Source organism: Ammodytes marinus (assembly GCF_949987685.1).
Source record: "Ammodytes marinus genome assembly, chromosome: 4".
Classification (NCBI taxonomy): domain Eukaryota; kingdom Metazoa; phylum Chordata; class Actinopteri; order Uranoscopiformes; family Ammodytidae; genus Ammodytes; species Ammodytes marinus.
In genome coordinates, this window is record NC_137233.1 from 21851982 (window position 1) to 21873815 (window position 21834).

The window sequence follows — 21834 nt, forward strand, 5'->3', positions numbered from 1 at the left end:
GCTGCTGCCCCCGCTACCCAACCCATGACAAGCGGTTGACGATGAGTGGGTGAGAGTGAAATAAAGACGATGGACAGCTTAAATGTAACAGAGCTTTAAAAAAAAAAGAGTCACAGAAACCAAGTGTAAAGGACATTTTTAATCCATTTTATAAACCAACATATTTAATTTAGCAGCATAACCGGATGGTCTTGAGGTATTTCATACTCTGAATTTCATCCCATCCTCCCTCTCCCTGTTCGGCCTCAGACATTCATTCAAACAAAACATCCATACTGCACATTCAAACAACCTGAGCCACTCATACTTGAGCATTTACTCAATAGACAAAACACACACACACATACACTTGAGTCCTGTTGCCTCAGTCTTTGACTGAGCAGAGCTGGCTCCCTCATAGTGGCTTGTAAGGCAGGCACTCTTAATGGTGCAGTTTTGGCTGTGGGACAAAAGAAAAATGTCAAATCGTTATTTCCATGTTGACAAGTTGTTTGTATATTCACTTCAGAACTGTACAGTTTAATGTTAATGGGATTGAGAAGACACTTTGTTATGCATATGTTTAAAACTAAACTTAAATTAAATTTGGGGGATTTTGGGCCCCTCCTGGGCACTGTAGGAAAAATCAGATTGCGTACACAAACACCCAAATCTCAATACTCTTGGTAGCCTACAATTTGAAATGCAGCTATCCTCGATTAACCCCAACATTGTTACGGTGCCCTGTGGAAGATCCATTACAAGTTAATTTTTTTAGTCTCAAGATGGGTTTATTGCACTCATTGACTGTTGCCATGAGAAAACAGAGGTAAAATACGTTGTTGTTTCCACATGAACATAATTGTCCACAGAGAACTTGTGTCTAACACCGGTTGCTTTGAAAAGTCTAGCAGCTTGGATTCACAAGTTAGAATGAATTGCAATGCTGAACCGGGGTCACATTCATTTTTGTTGTTGTTGATAAAAGTGAGAAACTTCTTGCACCACTAATGCCAACAAGTTAGTGTTTGATACACAAAACAAAACTTTCCTGTGACTAAGGGTGGGTGGATACGTCAAACATAAGTAATGTATGGCCAGATGTTCTACACAGGATGCAATTGTTTTTATGCTGCTGGCATGTGTTTGCCTGGTGTTGGCTTATCTCCTATCCACTGCTTGTCATACACTCCATGCTAATAATAAATTGAGCATCTGAAGTGATCTAAAGGAGATTTAATATATACCTAGATATACATGGTGTATCGGGATATAGTCTAAAAAAATATATTGCAATATTATCTTTGAGCCCATATCGGCCAGCCCCACCAATGGCGTAGAATATACGTTTTATTGACAAGATAACATCCACATGAGCAATGTGGTTTATTGGATGACTGAACTGACTTTTGCAGGTAAGGGTTTAGGGAACGTATAATACAGTTGTGTCATATCAGCATTGAAAGCAAAGTAAAGAAAACAGCCACAGGTCATGAAGTGTTGGTAGGAAACACAGGGGAGTGTGTTGTTTGGCAGATTGGCAGTGTTCACTATGTGCCTCTTTAAGCCTGTAGCAGCTTTACAGAGGCTGCTTCATCAGCTTCACAACTGATTACAAATCAAGATGAGTGTTGAGTTGGGAACAAGGACACTAGCAATATACTTCAGCCTCAAGGGAAAACAAGTTGCATATTGTAACCTTTGACTACCAAATGATTTTCCCTGTCCGGCCGTATGAGGCTGGGTTCCGTGCCTTTATCTCCTCCAAACTCACCTTCTGTGCGCCCAGTTTCTTGTCCGCCCCCCCGGCCAGCCCCCCCCCTTTACTGTCCTTCCAGGAGTAGAAGTTAGAGCGCGGGGAGGAGGAGGTGGAGGAGGGCAGGCGCCCAGCTGAGGGTTTGTGCTCCTCCATGCTGCCCCCCTTACGTTTCTTCCCCGGCCCCTGGTGCTCAAACCGTGCCCCATGCAGTCCTGAGTTGATGGGCTCTGAGGGCGAGGTGTGTGTCTGTCTGTGCGTCCACACTGCCTTGGCAGCCGGGGAGTGGGACTCTGAAGGGGAGGGCTGGGGGCGGGCCTTACCGCTGGGGGAGAGCGTGCCATTGGTCTGTCCGTGGGGGAGAGCTGAGGGAAGTGGGGGTTTAGAAGAGGAAGATGAGGAGGAGGAGGAGGCTGCAGTGGAGGGGGGGCGGCCCCGATCCTGGAGGCTGATGCAGTTCCTCTCTGGGCCTGAGTGCTCGCTCTCCTGGGAGGGGGCCTTGCGTTTGCGTTGGGCGGCGGCGGCGGCAGCCTCCTCCCGCTGTTTGAGCATCTGTTTGCTGGGTCGGCCCACTGGGTTCTTAGATCGCCCGGAGCCGCCATGACGCACCCCTGCTGGCTTATTACTCTGAGACACGGCGTGGCCTCCACTCGCGCTGCTGCACACACCGGCCACCGAGCTCTCCGACTGGGGGGCTGGTCTGCCTGGACCCCGGCTGGAGGAAGAGGGGGATGAGGTCTTGAGGGAGGAGCTGATGTGACTTCCAGTGCGGACCTTAGAATGTAGCGAAGAGGATGTGCAGGAGGGAGACGAGGAAGGGACGGTCTTGGCTGAAGGAGGTGGAGACTGAACTTCTGTGGCTTGAGGTATTTTCCTGGTCAAGAGAAAAATACATCTATTAAAACATATTCGATCAGAGCAACCGATCCAGAGGCGCTGTACTACGGCAGACCCTGCACTCTGACCCCCTCCAAAGTGTGGTAACTTGAGAGGGGATGTGCGCAGAATGAATTTTTATGTACCTTGTGTAGATTGACAAATAAAGAAACTTAACTATTGTGACTTGCCAGTGTTCCTCCTTGATACTGTCGGCTTGGGCTCTTGACCAATAAGCTTTAAGAACAGTAGCTGGTTGTCCAAAATAGAATGAGTGCTAGATTTTATTTGTTTATTATTTATTCTAAAGCAGTATCTTTAAATTATTTTTAATATGTCCAGCAGTATTGAAAAATTCTAAAATGATTTCAGTCCAGTTTAAAAATCTAATAGTGCAATAAATATTTGTATATTGAAAAAACAAGTATCTTGAGGGAACGTTGATCTAAGTTCTGGAGGTGGAAGGTACAATTTATCGTGCTTCTACAAATGCCAGTGAGAAAATACATGTACGCTTTTTGTTTTCTTGCAAAAAAAATCTCCAGGAGTAGCAACATCAAAGCAGAGAAAAGGCTTAATGTGAGAGCAGGTGTTACCTCCAAAGATGTGCGCTGATGTGCTGCTCCAGCATGCTGCTGAGGGCCGACCTCAGGTGATGAAGTCTTCTGTCGAACGTGTAGATGCCGTGACCCAACGCATGGCTGCCAAACTTACAGACCTGGACAAACAAAGACTTGTTGTAAATATGCTTTCTGTGATGCTCAGTGGTGGCTTAGAAGCTACCATCATGCATAGGCCGTCTGTACTGTGCCCAAGTACGTTTGACCCCTAAAGTCTTTTTTTTTTTTTTTTTTTAACCAGTGTGAGTGCTCTGTTCAGTGCTCAGGCACGGTACACTTCCTCAACTCCGGCACAGTTGGGAGAGGTGTGCTTGGGCATGGTACAGATGCTGATGAGCCGGCATGAGCACGCACATTGACGGCGATCTAAACGTCAATATATATGAGATGTTCCCCTCAACCCAATATGTCCTTGCACACAATGGACATTTAAAAAAAAACAGTGTTGCCGAAGAGAAGGGTTCGCGTTGGTCTGATGTGGAATGTTTGCTGCACATGTGGTCAGAGGTCTGGATCTTTAGCAGCAGTGGCCCTCATTTACTAACAGTGCAGATTCGTGCCTAAACCGTGCCTACGAGCGTTTCTTGCACAAATCTGTGATTTATCCATATTTTCATACCTGAATTTTTATAACCGTAGTTTATTATTGTTTCCATTGCTAATTTCCTTCAAGTAAGATGTAACTGTATTGATTTCATTATATCAAGAAAAAAAACACAAGTATTTGAAAAATATAATCTAAATAATCTATAATTCTTTCAAATTGGATTGACAGATCAGGTGGCTCCTGTCCTCCACTGGTTGCATTTGGTCGCTGTTGATATCAAACCATTTATTTTTCACCAGAACCATGAATCTCAGGCTGCACATTGTTTAACGTTTACCGGCTCCGTGATGGGATAGACACCGATTATTTGGCCTCGGCTGAAGGGACAATAAAGAGCAGAAGCAACGTGATTTAGGCTGCGAGTCTGGGTCTAAAGCCAGGTACAAGCTGCTCACCGCTAGAGGTTTGGGATGTGCAGAGGATGATGAGAAGTCCACAGGCTGCTCGGGTCCTTCTCCATCACTTTCATCACTGGAGAGTTTCCCCTGGACCAGAGGCGAGGGGGCTCGGAGGCTGCCCTCTTCCTCCTCCTCCTCCTCCTCCTCCTCCTCCTCTTCCTCCTCTTCCTCATCTGGGCTGCTCTCTGACACAGTCGTGGACCGACTTTGAAACAAAACATAACATCTCTTATTAACAGGAACATGATGTAGTGAGACTGCCTAGATTACATTAATATGCTCCGACCATAAACAAGCCATATTCCCTACCGGTCCATTTACATATTCAAGCGCATTCTCGTCACTCTCTCCTTTCATTATGCTACATTTCACTTTTTTTCTGCCTGAGTTTTGGAATGATGAACTTGCATATAAATTGGGACAGAGTCAGATGCCGTGATATTAGGTTTGCCTAGCTAAAACAAATCTTCTTCTTCTTCTAACCTTTATGTATACAGGTATATCCCATTGAGATCGAAGACTCTTTTGCAAGGGAGACCTGTTTTCCTTTCCCACGTTACCATTCACACACACATTCATACACCGATAGCAGGCTAACTATCGACATTCACACAAGGCAAGGTGGGTTAAGTGTCTTGCCCAAGGACACAACAACTATGACACAGGTGGCAGGGCGGGGATCGAACCTCCAAACCTTTGATCATCGGCCAACCCGTTCTACCAACTGAGCCACAGTCGCCCCACAAATGCAGTGTAATACAACAGTCCTACATTTAATATTGTGCATCTCCCTTTTTAAAGCAAAACATTATTCCAGTTGATATAAAGGTTTATAATGTGTAGAAATCCTGTAGGAGCATGCGCTCACATATCCCTCTCCAGCTAGCTTTGAGTGAAGCTCTCCCCTCACCTGAAAGCAGGCAGGCTGGCCAGAAGTCTCCTGCAGTGTGGGGCCCCGGCCTGCTCCCTGGGGGCCTCGGGGCTCGGGGAGCGTCCAGCCGAGGAGCCTCCGTCCAGAGATTGGGAACCCTTCTCACGCACTTTGGTCTTTAGTTCTGACACCAGCTGGTCAAAGTTCTTGCTGCGGCCCGATACCTTCCTGCGCTGGTGGATGGAGTGGATCTGGGAACAAGGACACAGACAAAATCAATCAACATTTGCTCTTGAATTATTATTGGTTAAATAATTATTTGATTTAGAGGCAAGTCTTGCTAGCTTTATTATCCAAACCAGATAACTTAAAACACATAGGCTGAAACTGCTTCTCATCATTGATATGTTTGGTCTCCTCCCAACACATGCTGGATGAGAGGGGGAGCTTCTTCAGCTAAAGAACCCCAGGTGTTCCATCAAACTGTTTAACTAATGCAGTCAGTGTGGACCACAGTGGACTGGGAGGCTGCTGAGGTTCTATTGGACTTTAACTGGACTTACAATTCCATTCCCAGTCATTTCTGTCCAAGTGCAACACATCTTTTTAACTTGGAACTACATACATTTTGCCCACCTTGATCAACACTACTTTGACAATAAGAGCACTTTCATTTCACTTAGCACATTAAACAGTCTGCTTTAGTCCTGCTATTTACAACATCAGAAACATTGCCAAAGTCAAACCAGTACGCCAAAAAAATATTGTTGAACAACTTATACACCCCCCACATTCTCTCCTGCCTTGACTACTGGGACACAGTGTAGCCCGCTGATTAACTCAATGAAGAGGAAAAACACCACACAATAAACAGAGAGCAGCACGCAGACATTTTTCGCTAAATCACAAGACTCTCTTGACTCCTGCTGAGGTGACTACACACACCAATAAATGGATTGCAGAGTGGCTCCACCCTTTCAGACAGTTTGGTACGGAGGAGTAACGAAAATAAGAGCGGCTCAGCTTGCTTATTTCGGGACCCTACCCAACTTATGGCAATGGAAACGCAAATAAAAGACAATCGAGCCGCACAGCTCGGTGGAAATGACTCGGGCAATACAAATGTTCACATACCGGTGAAAAGCTGAAACAAAGGTTTGAAAATGGCAAAGGGTGCTCTTGTGATTTGAACTCTGTTGCGAGGGGGACCCTTTTTACTGCTGCACCGCTGGTACGGCCAGCAGTACACAGTGCTAGCAGTAGCTTTTTGTCACCCACCGGTCGAGTTTGCAGAGAGAAGCAGCTCAATACTCTGCACACCCCTCAATGTTACCACGCTAGTGATGCTAACATTAACAGGGTGATTTAGTCTTTATTATAGAGAAGAACTTGCAAGAGGCTTTACCAAGTAACATTATTGCTGTTAGAATTGAACTAAGGCACCTATGATGCTTATAAACACATATATCATGCCAATCAATCATTGTAGATGATTAACTCACTTCAAATGTCTACTTGATGCATTTCCTTCCTGGTAACAGGTGGAAAACACACCGTTCACCTAGAGCTGCAGGTTGTTTTCCTCTGTGTCGCTCCCGTCAGTCCTGTCATTTCCTGTTAATCAGGTCATCCTGTTGCTACTGGGCTGGATGTGGCCTCTCACACTCACTTCCTCCTTCCCACAACCAGACACCATATAAGGACTCTTCCTGTGCTGCCATTTTCACCACTCACTATATCAGTAGTGTTGATCAGGGACTGCAGTCATATGCCAGCATATTCTCTGGTCTTAGATTTTCATCACTCTTTTCTCCTCTTCATTTGATGTGGTATAATAATTTCAACTTTTAAAAACACGAATGAAATGTAGAATGCATAAGAAGCCACACCTTCACACAAAACAAAGCATCAGTTGGAGAATGATAGATCAGTGACCAATTCTTCTGTAAAGCAAAATTAACTGTCACCTTCTCTTAATGGATTAAGGTGCCATAGTGCAGATCATCCGACCGAGCAGAAAGGCTGCAAGGACCCTCTTGTTTTTGCTATTCAAAAATATTCTCCATCTTCCGTCCCCCCCATGGGCCTCGGCCAGCAGCGGACCCGGGTTCGATTCCAGTCCGCGGTCGTCCTCTGCATGTCACTCCCCTCTCTGCCCCATTTCAACTCTGTCTCTACACTATCAATAAAGCATAAAAATGCCAAAAAAAATCTTATAAAAAGAAAATAAAAAAAAATATTCTCCATCTTTCAAAGAAATCCATGTTCCCATGTGTGAAAAATCACCACCAAACTTTGCACACACAAGTCCAGTCCTGTGTCAAACTTACTTACTTAGTCTGATGTAGTCTGATGTATGTATGATAATAGTCCTGATGGTGGCGCTACAGCAACCATCTAAAATTCTACATTTTAGAAATGTCTTATAAAAGACACTTAAAATAACGATCTCTGCCCATACAAAAAGCCCTGACTTGGATATCTTGATGGAGCGATCGATATGCGTAAATCTGTCCAGTAGGTCCACATGTGTCTGATGAAGGGCCGTTATCTTAATAATAAACAGCGCGCCGCACATTACAACATCATGTACATTAACAGCTTGGTAATTGTCTAGAAGAATGTGTAATTCACAAAGCATTTTAGCGCTAAAACTAGCTCCTAAATCTATGAAAAGCTCAAGAGGACTCCTAAGTCACTAAGAGTAAATCACAGACAGTCATTTGATGGTGTTTTGGATAGCTGTAAGGGGTTAATGATCTTAGTAAAGCTATATTTAGAAAGTATAGACACATTTATATTTATTAAATGTATATAATAAAATATTTATTAAGTTCCTTTTCCTGCAGTTGCTTTGGGTTTACGATGCACTGAAAGTTACTGTTGGTGTCACGTTTGGGTTTAATTTCCTACTAGAGGCCTATATGGCGCTTCGCAGCATCTCCTCCGTTCCAGAGGTCCGCTACTGTATAGTTGCGCATCTCGCCTTTTTCCTTCCGCATGCACTTTACGATTTCGCCGGCTGTTGTTTCTAAATGATGAATTTCCCGGTTTGTCGTTGTCTGGCTATTGCTGCATAGTCCGCCGTTGAGAGAAATACAGTGAGAGTGCATGGCGTGCAGCTCTTCAATGAGGATATTTTTTCCGATTCAAATAATTGTAAAATTTAAAATGAATAGACCTATGTGGCGCTATTGTAGGCTAATTGTGAAATAATGTGTGGGAAACCCTGCAGTATCTTGGTTTCATGTTAAATCAGTGTCACTTGTCATTAATTGTATATAAAAACTCTTTACTTTAATACAGCGACACAATATGGATATATCCCACAGTGTTTCTATCATAAATTCACTCTTAGCTCTCATTCCCTCTCAGCCAATCACTGTAGGCATAGAAGGTATGAACATGACATCATCCATAGCAACAGGGTCAACACCGCCCTCTAGTCTTAGCTTAGGAGTCCCTCCCATTCCTTAGTAAAAGTTGGTCTTATCAGCTTTGTGAATAGGTTTTAAGAAATTACTCCTTACTAAGAACTTTTAGTGCTCCCTAGGAGTACTCTTAGTGCTAAGATAAAATTTTTTGTGAATACGGCCCCAGAGCAATAGAATGAGAAGGAGCGGGGGGGGGGGGGGGGGGGCATGGTGTGTGTGTGGGACTTACATTGCATGTCAGGAGGCGTGTGCACACTTTCTTCCTGTCGGGATCAAGGACGCCGCAGTGTTTGTCCAAGTCACACTCCCTCTCTGTAGGACACACACACACACTCTCAGCAACAGCATCATACAGTCAACCAAATATAACAGAGGGGAGATGCCAAAAGACACATTTCAATGACCTCGTGTTTGAGCTCTTATGTGTAGCATAGGTTTTCGGTGCAACCATCATGACATTTCAGCGTTGAACCATTTGTCAGTTCACATACATAGGTCATTCAGTATCAATTTATATAAATGATTGTAAATAAGCTTAGACAAGTGTTTGTTTAACTCAAAACAAATATAGCTGATAACCCTCAGACCAACATTCATAACATCATATTATTGATACGAGTAATTGCCTTACTATTAAACTGTGCAGAGTTTTGGCATACAACAAGCCTTGGATGGATGGTATTTCATTGATACACCTCAACAGCTAAACACCACGAAAACAGCTCCCATAGAAGTCTTTGGTCTACAGACAATTATTCTGGGTAATCCTTAAATTCATACACGTGATCAAGGTAAAAAGAAACCCGTCATGAGCCTCAAACTGAGCTGAGAGTTGATATCAGTAGACAGTTCCTGGGTAATCTGATGATTGATTTGTGAGTATGCAACATTATCTGATAATAAACACACAAATCTCATGCAAATATAGTATATTCATCATTCATTTCAATTCCATTTCCATATTAGCCAACTCTCTCCATTTGTACTCACTTGATGCCACTTTGTTGTAGGGTCTAGGGACTCTGTGGGCTGCCAGTGCAGAGGCCAGTGGAGAGTCTTTCCTCTGGCTCTGGCCCTGGCTGGAGGGCCTGTCTGTGGGTGATGCTCTGGCAGGAGGGGTGCCATCGTGCGGCCAGGGCGGGTCTCTGACAGACGGGGGCGGGGAGCTCAGCGGAGGCTCCAGTAGTGGAGGCTGCTTGAACACCGCTGACTCTGTGTGGCCGCTGTGGGAGGATTTTTCCAGCGGGGAATGTCTGGGTGATGGAAGACAATGGTAAAAAGTTAACTTGTATAAACACTGGCAAAATAAACTGTTTTAGAAAGCATTAACTGATTTCATCAAAAGCAGCAAAGATAACTGGCTTGTTTAAAGTTTGGCTTTCACTTTTGACGATCAGAGGCAGCATAGACACATGGTAAAGATACTATTTATAATAACTCGGGGCATTCTGTCCAAGTGATTAGCATATAGTCTTTGTGTCCTTGCACTTTTTCCTAATAGGGGATTCACCTTAAAGTTTAGCATCTGAGAGACCATTCTTTACTTAGTGCAGTCAACATGTGAAGCCCTTTGAGACTGGATTCCAGTTAGCATGCATATTTAACCAGCTAACACTTGGCAGCCAGTGACCAACAAAGAAATGAATAAACAGCCACTAGATTCAGAAATGAGAATCTCGATTTTTGTTGGACGATAAATTGTCCTAGAAATGATTGCGATAAGCGATAATATAACCGGTTTGAGACCATTTTCAACTAAGTTAATGTTAATGAAATAATAATGCAAGTACACCCTTTCAAAGATCAATACCTGGGCACCAGACTAACCTTTTTTTACTAGTTGCACTGGCGCCCTTAACTCAACATTTTTAGGGGCGCAACCAGAAAATGTAGGGGCACACATTAAATGGACCTGGAACACGTCTATTCACATTTTTCCCAATTTTAATTATATTAAGCCTTCTGATATTGTAATGCAAGCAAGTTTTGGACCACACTGACAACAGATGATACAGTTCATTGTGTTTTTGATTTTGCATGAAGTCCTACAGACATTCGTTTAGGAAGCTCTATCTCTGCTGATTCCTCTAGAAGGAAAATACACTCAACAAAAATATAAACGCAACACTTTTGTTTTTGCTCCCATTTTTCATGAGATGGACTTAAAGATCTAAAATTCATTCCAGATACACAATTGTACCATTTCTCTCAAACATTGTTCACAAATCTGTCTAAATGTGCGATAGTGAGCACTTCTGCTTTGCTGAGATAATCCATCCCACCTCACAGGTGTGCCACATCAAGATGCTGATCTGACATCATGATTAGTGCACAGGTGTGCCTTAGACTGTCCACAATAAAAGGCCACTCTGAAATGTGCATTTCTTTTGCTTTATTGGGGGTCTGGGGACTCAGAACCAGTCAGTATCTGGTGTGACCACCATTTGCCTCATGCAGTGAAACACATCTTCTTCGCATAGAGTTTATCAGATTGTCAATTGTGGCCTGTGGAATGTTGGTCCACTCCTCTTCAATGGCTGTGCGAAGTTGCTGGAGACGGCTTATGGTGGAGAAATGAACATTCAATGCACGAGCAACAGATCTGGTTGACATTCCTGCCGTCAGCATGCCAATTGCACGCTCCCTCAATGCTTGTGGCATCTGTGGCATTTTGCTGTGAGACAAAACTGCACATTTCAGGGTGGCCTTTTATTGTGGACAGTCTAAGGCACACCTGTGCACTAATCATGATGTCAGATCAGCATCTTGATGTGGCACACCTGTGAGGTGGGATGGATTATCTCAGCAAAGCAGAAGTGCTCACTATCACACATTTAGACAGATTTGTGAACAATGTTTGAGAGAAATGGTACAATTGTGTATCTGGAATGAATTTTAGATCTTTAAGTCCATCTCATGAAAAATGGGAGCAAAAACAAAAGTGTTGCGTTTATATTTTTGTTGAGTGTAGTTATTGGCCCAAAGTAGCTAGTAGTAGCTAGATGACATAATCAGCTAATTTGCACAATATGCTATTCTGAAAGAGGCTAAATGGATAGAAAATGCTGATCAGGTATTTTAAAAACTCACTAGGCCTATTTACATATTCACAAACTAACTTTACATTGTCTTTGATGCCATATAACAATGGTTAGTTTTTTTATAGATATGCAGTGGCCTATTGAATGAGGACCTATAGAACTATTTACTTGTCTACAAGCGTCACCTGGCAGCTCTTGCACAGAGAGGACACGTGGTCTTTAACAGCCTTATCGCAATGGCGGAAAGTTGGCAAATATAGCGACAAAGTCGCCAACATGTTAAAGATGTGACAACAGCGAGATGTGCAATGAAAAAAGCCTAGGTAACATGGTTTTGTTTTTCTCACACAAAAAGCAAGAGGGTTGATACACCGGAGTGGAAACTCTTGTCATCTAGTCTCTTTGATAGAGAAAGACTTGAGGAAAACAAACAAGCTGCAAATGGTAATTATTGCGGCCGGCAAATTATCGCTCATTTTAATCTATCGTGAAATTAATTGATTTATTCCTCATCGCGACAGGCCTAACAATAAAATACAAAAGTTCACGACATACATTAACAAGGGTCCTTCATTGATTGGGACAATAAAGGCCGAATTCCACCGGCTGCCTGTCCGGTCCTTCTCCACTCCAGCAAGGCATCGGAGCCGTCAGGTTTTTACTTTAGTCAGTGCGTGAGCGTCCACTAGCTCCGCTGCACCGTCTCTCTGCTCCACTGCTGCTCCAGCTGTCCGGTGAAATACGCACTGCTTCTATTTTTGCTGGATGCCGGAGCTCACCGCATCAATTTAGCACAGAACACATCGAGATAGACAGGAACACAGACGCCGACAAAACAATAAAACCTCCGGTTAATTTTCAAAATAAGACACTCGGTGTTCACTGCAGGTAACAATCTCTTCCGTGCGTTTGTTGTTGTGTAAATAACACATATATAAAATCATATTATCAAGAGCGATCGCCCGTCACTTTTATTACCGCAGGAACTTCTCGGTCTCGCAACTCCAGCTGTTCAGCGGAGCTGGCCGTGCCTGCTTTGAAAACAAAGCCGGTGGGTGTTGACGGACGTGGGCGCACGGAGCAAAACCGTTGGACAACGCACGCGCAGCCAGTGGAATTCCAGGGTAATGAACAAAGTCTTATAATGACAAGTTGTGTACTTATGGGGGGTGTGTGTCTATTTCTTGACCCGTCTGAAGATGGTGAGGACCAGACGTCTTGATGTTAATGACCCATGAACTCTGGGTTGAGGCAGAGCGCTCTCCTCCACTTGCCCCACTCTGTATACGTACCGTACTCCATCCTTGGAGTTCTTGGAGTGTTTAAACTGGGGTGGGGTGGAAGGCGACTGTGGGGCTGGCCGTGGCTGAGCGGCACGCCCCTCCCAGGCAGAGGCGGCGTTGGTCTCGTGGCTGTGGTGTGTGGGGGGCCTCTGCTGGGGCTGGGGGGCAGGGGTGGGAGAGCGCAGGCGGGCGTACAGCTTGGACAGGGGGCCGTGTCTCCTCTCACAATGTTTCTCAAAGGCCTGGGGCTTCACTACCTGGCCACAGTGGCTGCACACCACCAGGTAGAAGTCATCGTGGCCCGGGTACAGGCCGAAGATGGACATGTCTGACAGGGGGAAAGGGAGGGGGGGTGATGTTGAGAGCATATGCAATGGACACACAAATGTATCAGTTAAGAGGTAACATGGTATTATGGCTTTGAGGACAGGCAGGGATGATGCTGCATTATGGAAATATGGTGGTAGATCTTCTCACTTAAAAAGTACTGTCTGTGGTGAAACGCTACTAAATGCCATTTGGTGGCCGACAGTGATAATGATTCCGCCGATTCTGTCAAGCTTCAATTATACACTTTAAATCACTGCACATGGGTTGGACCCCAGCTCAATTTTCTTGGAAGCTTTTTTAGGGTGATACTCCCATGTGGCGTTGATGCAGCATGTCTGTGAGAGGGTGAGTGCAACACTAGCATAACTACCCTACAATAATACTCCCTGATTTCTGCAATTTTTTTAATTTACTTTTTCATTTAGCCTTTATTTTTCCGGATAAAACAAGAGGCCCCAAGGCAATCATTGTGTATTAGTTTATGCCTTCTTGTTTTCATACGTCTAAAACAACAGACTGTACTATTTCTTCTTGTAGATGACAGTATGCAGACTTACCCTCTTTACTGAGCGACATGGCCTCTGCAGCCTTTTTGCCATTCTTGCTGCAGTCCTCCACATCAGACCCTGAAACATCACATATAAATCATGAATGTTTGCATTTATATTGTGCTTTTTTGCAAAGCGTGTTATACAGGTTTTTCCTGCTCATTCACGCACACACACGACAGCAGCAAGCTACCACACAGGAGCACTGTGGTTCAGTGTTTTGCCCAAGGACACAGTAGTATGAGGAAGTAGGGATAGAACCGCCAACCCTGTGCTCAGTGGACATGGTACATTCAATAAGCCCTGAATTGGAACGTCAGTCGGTTTGCAAAAATTGTAAGTAAGGTTCATCAGCAAGACAAAGTCTAACCTTACTTCACAAATTCGGCATGTAAATAGGCCATTTAACGGTGTTATATAAAAAGGCCTGGTTTGCAGGGTCGACTGCCTCTCCAATGACTGCTGCAGGTCAATTCGACTAGTCATTTCTGTCATAGTTTGCTCAAAACAATAAGTAGCTAAATTACTGTGGGGAATTGGATGACTTTATTTGAGCATTAAATACTTGTAAACACTTGGAGATGCCGGACAATGAGTGAGCGCACATAGTTGAAGATGAGAAGGGCAATAGCACTTTTGGGGCTGAAGTCACACATCATGTGAGCTTTCCTCTCGCGTAGAGAACTGTTAACATCAGATAAATGGAGGCGCCGATGTAAGAAAACATAGGAAACATTCAAATTAAGTGAAAAGAACACATAGTAACGTTAGCATATACCAAAGGCTGGGCCATCATTTAGCCTACATGGTGGCAACAGCATCATCAGACTCCTCCTCCGTCACCGGTGTCTACTCTCTATCCTCTTGCTGCTAGCATTAGCATGCTAACGCTCACTGCCCCGTCGTCAAAGGCTATTGTGGCTTGCTTGCTAGGTAGCCTAGCATTCCACGGCAAGAAGTTGCTCACCCAACCATCCATACTAGCCTCCTTCCGCTCTGATGCCACCACTGCCCGGCTGCTTTCATTCAACGCAAACGCATCCCCTTCACACCGACAGCTAGTTTAATGGCCACAGCCGTAAAACACCCACTATCATGACTATATCTTCATAACAATCACAAATTTTTCATGAAAACAGCATATGCAGTGGGACCTGGAAGAGAGCAACATGTTACCCACCCAGCGCTAGGACCCGGTAGGGTCTTTGTTTGGGTAACATGGTTAGCTCTTTCCTCCGTTTCCACGAAAATAAAGCCCGGTGCTTCGTTTAAATGGCTTCGTAGCTGTCAGTGTTTGCGTCAATGTGCTTCCTTACCACCCGCCACTGCCACGCCGGCCCACTCGGCCCAGGCAGTCCAGCTTTGACCAACGAAATCATCGAGGCTAGGCACCCGCCGATCCAGAGCAGCCATTACTTTAACTGCGCGTTCACGCACCGCCATCATCACTGCGCGGCAAGTTACTTACGTCATATTTTGCGCTCTCTGCTGGATAGGAACTTCCTGCGTGCGCGTTCTTGGGACACCCACACACAGGGACGGGACAGAAGAAACCAGTGTAGCAGCTAGGAAATAGACAGGAAAAGAGTCCAGTCAGACAGTTCATAGCACCTTGTATACAGTCTATGCATAGCAATCAATTATTTAAGTGGTCCTGAATTCATGGGATCCTTAGAAAGCAAACTTTTAAAACACATTCAGCGGCTCCTGAGGAAAATGTTTGGATTCATCCAAAATATAGCCTATGCCAATCTCAAGTAGGCCTACTTTGAGATTAGCTGGTGTGGCTATATATTTAATCAAGGGTCACTTATGATGGGCTTACACTACACGACTTTTCACGCGATTTGACAGTCGCAGACAATCTTCCAATGTCGGACTGAAATCACAGAAGTCGTGCTGGAGTAGTGGCGCGCGCACGTAATGTCAGTCGTTTGGTGTATGGTGGTCTTCCGACCCGATTTCAGCCAGTCTTCTCCCCGTCTTGACGTTACCACATTATCAAACATGTTTGATATTATCGTTAGTCTTAAGGGTTGGAAGTGACGTTAAACCACGTGAACATTAACAAAAACCAATCGGTTCGGTTCGCACCCTCCAGTACAAAATAAGCGGCAAACTGACAATCAGCTGGCTAATGTAAACATGGCAGGTAGGAGGGTAAAGAAGCCACGGTTCTGTTGGACTGTTGAGAAGGAGGAGAAATTGGTCGAGTTGTGGCGTGAGAGAGACTGCCTGTTTGACGTGTCCTCGAACCAATACCACGACAAAGTGGAGAAAGGCAAGATGTGGACGGAAATTGCTGCAGCACTGGAAATCCCCGGTGAGTAGAAGTATATGCTATTAGTCCAGTGGTTCCCAAAGTGGGGGTCGGGACTGCCGGCTGGTTGCTAGAGATGCACACAGAGATGCACACAGAGATGCATTCAAACAAATAAATAAAAATATCTTAAAATTGTAAATTGAACCCATTGTTGTACAAACAGGCCTACATCCAGAAATATGATTTGAAATTATTCAAATAAAACCATGCAAATAAAATAATTACTGATAATATTTATTCACAGAGATGACTGAAATTGTGTTTAAATATTCTTTCTAAAATCACTATAAAAATGTATGGCTGTTTGGCTGTCTTTCTTTTGTTTAAAGCCTGTGTTTGCAAGGGCCTAACAATGCCTGTGTGTGGCTGTGTGCAAAGGGATATGCATAAACTGTATACACACACACACACCTCCAGGGTCGGTGTGGGTCCCCAGTGTCTGGCACTGTATTTTAGGGGTTAGGAATGAAAAATTGGGGAACCCCTGTATGGTGCTACATTAATGGAATGTTGTAAATGTCATAAGCTACATATGTGTTTGTTTGTGTGTTTACTTCATGTATCCTGTTATTTCAGTTTCAGAGGTGAAAACCAGAGGTCTTTCTTTGAGGACACAGTACTGCCGTCTTATAAAACCCCTCCTCAGTGGCAGTGGTAAAAGGACCCTCACTTCCAAGCAACGGTGGCTCAAAAATAACTTGGACTTCCTGCTCCCATTTGTGGTTCACCGCCACAGTGAGAGCAGCCTTGATTATGTAAGTACCTTTCCAGTCCAGGCTCATCACCAAAAGGCACATTGAAATAGTGTTTTGATACTTGATTGTACACTATTCCAAAAACACACAATATATGATATGGCTCACATATGTAGTAGCCTCTTTCCTCATTGTTTGAGGATTGGATTAGCAACTATCATCCTAATAGTATGCCACACAAGTTCATATTGTGGAAAAACTTAACCATTCTTAATGTAATGGTAATGTTACATAATAGGTGATTAGCTATTATGTAACATTACCAGCAACAATAGACAAAGTAGTAGGAGCCTGACATCAAGTTTAGAGTGACCACAAAGCAACCGACACCACCCGGAGCTACATACTGTATTGCAAAGACCATCATGAATGGCGTTAATTACTGTAATTATAATCTGATAGATCAACTGTGAACTTTATTCTTTAAATGGATGGTTGAACAATCTTGTTGAATTGAAAACAAAATATAAGAAAAGACAATGAAATGTGCAGAAGCCTGTATTTATGTAGACTGTAGTAGATCATTGTTATACTTTTTCTCCAACAGCTTGAAGATTGCAAGGAACAGGACCAGGGCCATGATGGTTCCCCTTCATTATGTAGCCAGCCTGGACGAAGTTCTTCACCACCACTCCCTGAACGAAGCCCACCCACTTCGTCCTCTGAGCTCAGGGCTAAAAGGCCTAGGAAAAGCAACCATAATGACAATGAAATAGAGCTCCAAAAGATTGGGATGCTCAGGGAGATGTCCCAAGCTATTCAGTCTGGCTTCCAGCATAATGATCAATCACTATTTGGTCAACAGGTGGCAGCTGAGGTGTGGCAAATTAAGGACCCCACATTGAGAACAAGAGCTAAAAAAAGAATCATGAACATTCTTTATGACATGCAAGAAGAAGACCAGCTGAAGTCCAGTGCTGGTCCAGCTGCTTCAACAGATTAAAATCAGTTAATAATTATCGATACCTTTATTAACATACCAGTTAGGGTTGAATAATATTTGATTTAGTAATTAAAGAAGCAACCTTATTTATTAGTTTAAGTCTGTGTGGCAGACTATTGCTGTATTTTATTAATTTATATATTTTTTTACATAAAGACTTGAACAAGAGAGACATTTTCAGTTTGTGTGCCTTTTTTAAATGCAGGTTGGATTGTATTTCTACTATATATTTTTTTAACTTATTTTTTTAAACTTGACACAAGTACAATAAAATATGAATAGATATGCAATGTTATGCTCTTTATTGCATCCATTCTAGTAAACATAAGCAATTGTACAGCAGTAAAACATTATCTGCATAACAAAAGGTACAGCAAACACATGTATTAAGGTATCATCACACTGATAGATACACTATATGCGGCTTTCCTGCCATTGAAGTTGGCCTTGAGGTGAGACAAAGTAGTTTTTCAGAATGTCCCTCATCTCTTTGGACCCATGGGTCGGATTGCGTGACTTGCAGGCCGCAACACTTTCGAATGACCCATGGCCATCTCTTCTCCACACTCCTGGGACCATCTCATGGTCTGCACTCTCCCAGTCAGCCAATGTGGGTGGTGTGTAGGCTTCAGACCTGCGCTCTCTCAAGAAATTGTGGATAACACATGATGCCAGGGTTATCTTTACCACCTTATGTGGATCCAGGCAGATGGTGCTTCTGAAGACCCGCAGCCTGTTCGTCAAAATACCAAAAGCATTTTCGACAACCCGCCTAGCTCTTGAGAGGCGATAGTTGAATACCCTCTGGTCATGACCGAGCTCTCTGTGCGAGTATGGCTTTTGTAGGTCAAGCTGTAGGGGGAAGGCATCATCCCCGATAAACATGTATGGGGTCACCGTGTTGCTTTTAGGCAGGGGTTCTGTTTGGGGAACATTGAGAAGGCCTCCATCCTCTGCGAAGGTTTGAGTGGGCAAATAAACCGCCGTCTGAAAGCCTGCCCTGGCTCCCCACATTCACATAAACAAATCTGTAATTTGCATCCATAACAGCAAGTAACACCACAGAGAAACGCCCTTTGTAGTTGCGGAAGGTGCTGCCTGAATGACCAGGAGGCTGTATGTATGTGCTTTCCATCCAAAGCGCCTAGGCAGTTCGGGTACTGCCACTTCTCATAGAAATCCTTGGCTATAGCCCTCCAGCAAGCCTCAGATGTTGGTGTCTAAAAAGAAATGTCATGATTCACATAAACAGTATAGCAATGTATTCATATCCATTAATATCTGATGTAGGATTACCAATGTTCTGCTATATGAACTTTTCTTTCAATGTACTTCCAATTTGTTTTACCTTTAGGTAGTCCTCTTTCATCACTTCATGGAGAGCTTCACATGTTGAGAGGACAAGTTTGGAGACTGTTGTGCTGCCAATGCGGTACTGAAACCCCAGGGATTTAAAAGTTTCACCTTCAAAATGAAAACAACAGAAATGTGATCAGATTATCCATTTCACTTGTGAGCTGAAAATGTGTGTATGTGGTATTAGTGGCTGTTGAAAAAACATATTTGTCTTATGAGTATGTGAGGAGAGGGTATAAACTTGAACTCCACTATAATCCTGCACTCAGGCCATTCATAACCAGCAGGTCAAATTTACCATGTGAAATGTGAGCGACTGAGGGAGGGAGTAAAGGTCAAGGAAGGAAGGAGAAGTTGACCTGCATACAACAGGAGTGTAAATTCCTTCTATGTGGTTACCTGTGGCCAAAAATGACAGACAACCGTTCCCTTGCACTGATGGCCTTCCGAAACCTTGTGTAAGCAAATACCTTGTGTAAGCAAATACAAACAAATGCATTTACATTTTCTATTAACACATAGAATAACACAACATTGAATATGATGTCAGCTTTATGGTTTAGGCATAATAAATGTTAATTCACAGGAAGGTTGTGTAGCATTTTCCCATGGATGTTACACCAGTACTACCCCTAACACCAAAACATCCCTGGCACTGTAGAAGGGTATCCAAGCTGTGAGCTGGTGCATAATATTCTCCTGTTCGCAATTCCCTTAATGTTTGAACATCTTGCAAAACTTCAATATGAAGGAAAGTGATGGTGACAACCAGCAGTTTACTTTAATAACCTAATATGCTGAATAAGTATTTGATCAAAGAAAAGACATGTAAAAAACACATACAATAGGTGCGTGAATGGCAGAACACCTCATGACCATACTATGAATCAGTGAACTACTTGTCATAACTCACCTCCAATTCCTTTTGTAAGATGGACAGGCCTTGATTTCCCCGTTATCTCAACCAATGTCGTGTCCATATTCTTCGGCGTCTTCTCTTTTTAGCTGTTTTTTTCAGAACAAACAACTGCACACACAAAGGCAGCAGTGGCCAAAAGCTGCTTCTTTTTCTGCTCCATTGTTTTTGTTTCAACACCAGGGGCATTGTGGGAAACATTTTTAAATCCATTCAGTTGTAGTCTTGCAATATGAGTTGCAAAATCTCGGCCTGTGACAAAAATCTCAGATAGCTAAGGACAAATTGTCTTCAGGTGTGAGTTGATAGTCTTTAGATGTGAGAGGGTGTCAGTCTTCAGTCTTTTCAAAGTATTTTAAAAGTCCTCTAGTGTAAGCCCAGTTGTAATTAATAATTCTGGAGGATGCTTTATGCAGTGAATATCTCCTCATGATATTGTGGGAACTAATGTTCAGCTCCCACTGTAGGCCCACCTGGGTGAATCTTTCATACGTACAGGCAATTAAAAATGCAGAAAAAAAAGAAAAAGAAAAGAGAACGCATGAGCAAGAAACTATAAATCCCTAGTGGTCTGTTACTTGATCAAATTAAACATTTAAACGATTTTCAAATGAAATGGTGTGTAGCACATGAGGCTCGTGAGCACAATATAAAATAAAATAGTTAAGGTCTTCAAACCGAATTTTTGGCACAGGACCCTTATAAGACAGGACCTCAACATTGGCAAACAGTCTCATTCAAATTCAATGAGACATGGTGGAACTGTGATGTCTGTGCCCCGGGGAAGTTGCCTGTTTCCATTAGTAATCCAGTCTTCATTATTAATGTTGAGGCTTCAGCAGAGTGGTGTCTCTAAATGTAAGGTATTCCTTTGCTTACAGTCTTCAGAGCTGCTCAGTGTTTTTGATGATTTTGATCCAATGTATTGAATAATATAATTAAGTATTTGTTTGGCTGGTATTTATTTATTTGACATATTTATGGTAATCTAATGTGCACATTAAAAGCTTAATTTGGGATTTGAGTTGGCAAGATGTTATTTTCTTTCTTTCTTTCACCCCCTCTAGAACCATGTACAGTCTTTGAATGTGTCAGGTGGATGGAGGATCCTCCCTCTCGAAGTCACCTACCAAGACTGTGTTAAAATAATAAATAGCCATATAGCCATATAAAGCAGAATAAACACAAACATTTGTACTGCTGAATTCCCTCTCTTCGTTTTCTTGGAAATTGTTCCCTTGTTGAGCTGCGGCGGAGAAATAGTAAAAAAAATAATTATATAAACAGTTATGTGCATCAGGACTGAGTTTATTCTTCTCTCCTCTCCCATTAATCACCCCTCAATTGTATCTGGTGACCCTGGACCAAATAGAGCTTGCTATGCGCATACAGGTGAAACTCGAAAAATTAGAATATCGTGCAAAAGTTCATTTATTTCAGTAATTCAACTTTAAAGGTGAAAATAATATCTTATACAGACTCATTACATGCAAAGTGAGATATGTGAAGCCTTTATTTGTTATACTTGTGATTATTATGGCTTACAGTTTATAAAAACCCCAAATTCAAAATCTCAGAAAATTAGAATATTGCATCAAATCATTAAAAAAAAGGTTTTTAAATACAGAAATGTCGGCCCTCTAGAAAGTATAATCATGCACATGTACTAAGTACTTGGTTTGGGCCCCTTTTGCATGAATTCTTGCCTCAATGCGGTGTGGCATGGATGCTATCAGTCTGTGGCACTGCTGAGGTGTTATGGAAGCCCAGGTTGCTTTGATAGTGGCCTTTAGCTCCT

The 21834-nt window shown here is 43.1% G+C and overlaps 2 protein-coding genes across 2 annotated transcripts; one reads left to right on the plus strand and one right to left on the minus strand.

Annotated features, from left to right (window-relative positions):
* Positions 1 to 178: 178 nt before the first annotated feature.
* On the minus strand, positions 179 to 15189 carry atxn7l2a (ataxin 7-like 2a; the record flags this gene model as incomplete). Its single annotated transcript, XM_080025731.1, has 10 exons — positions 179 to 439; positions 1754 to 2609; positions 3208 to 3329; positions 4234 to 4441; positions 5147 to 5358; positions 8771 to 8853; positions 9532 to 9794; positions 12875 to 13193; positions 13753 to 13821; positions 15060 to 15189. 10 exons carry the CDS (start codon positions 15187 to 15189, stop codon positions 422 to 424), a joined length of 2280 nt encoding a protein of 759 aa, XP_079881857.1. The 3' UTR covers positions 179 to 421.
* Positions 15190 to 15769: 580 nt separating this feature from the next.
* LOC307248934 (uncharacterized protein) lies at positions 15770 to 17841 on the plus strand. The gene is made up of 3 exons (XM_080025488.1): positions 15770 to 16066; positions 16643 to 16821; positions 17369 to 17841. The coding sequence occupies exons 1-3, from the start codon at positions 15889 to 15891 to the stop codon at positions 17762 to 17764; spliced, it is 753 nt and encodes a 250-aa protein (XP_079881614.1). The 5' UTR covers positions 15770 to 15888; the 3' UTR covers positions 17765 to 17841.
* Positions 17842 to 21834: the final 3993 nt, after the last annotated feature.

Bases quoted from the DNA above. Each gene is read 5' to 3' on its own strand.
- LOC307248934 (XM_080025488.1), top strand. From the start codon at position 15,889: ATGGCAGGTAGGAGGGTAAAGAAGCCACGGTTCTGTTGGACTGTTGAG. The intron at 16,067-16,642 runs GTGAGTAGAAGT...CTGTTATTTCAG, and splicing joins TGCAGCACTGGAAATCCCCG to TTTCAGAGGTGAAAACCAGA. The intron at 16,822-17,368 runs GTAAGTACCTTT...TTTCTCCAACAG, and splicing joins GTGAGAGCAGCCTTGATTAT to CTTGAAGATTGCAAGGAACA.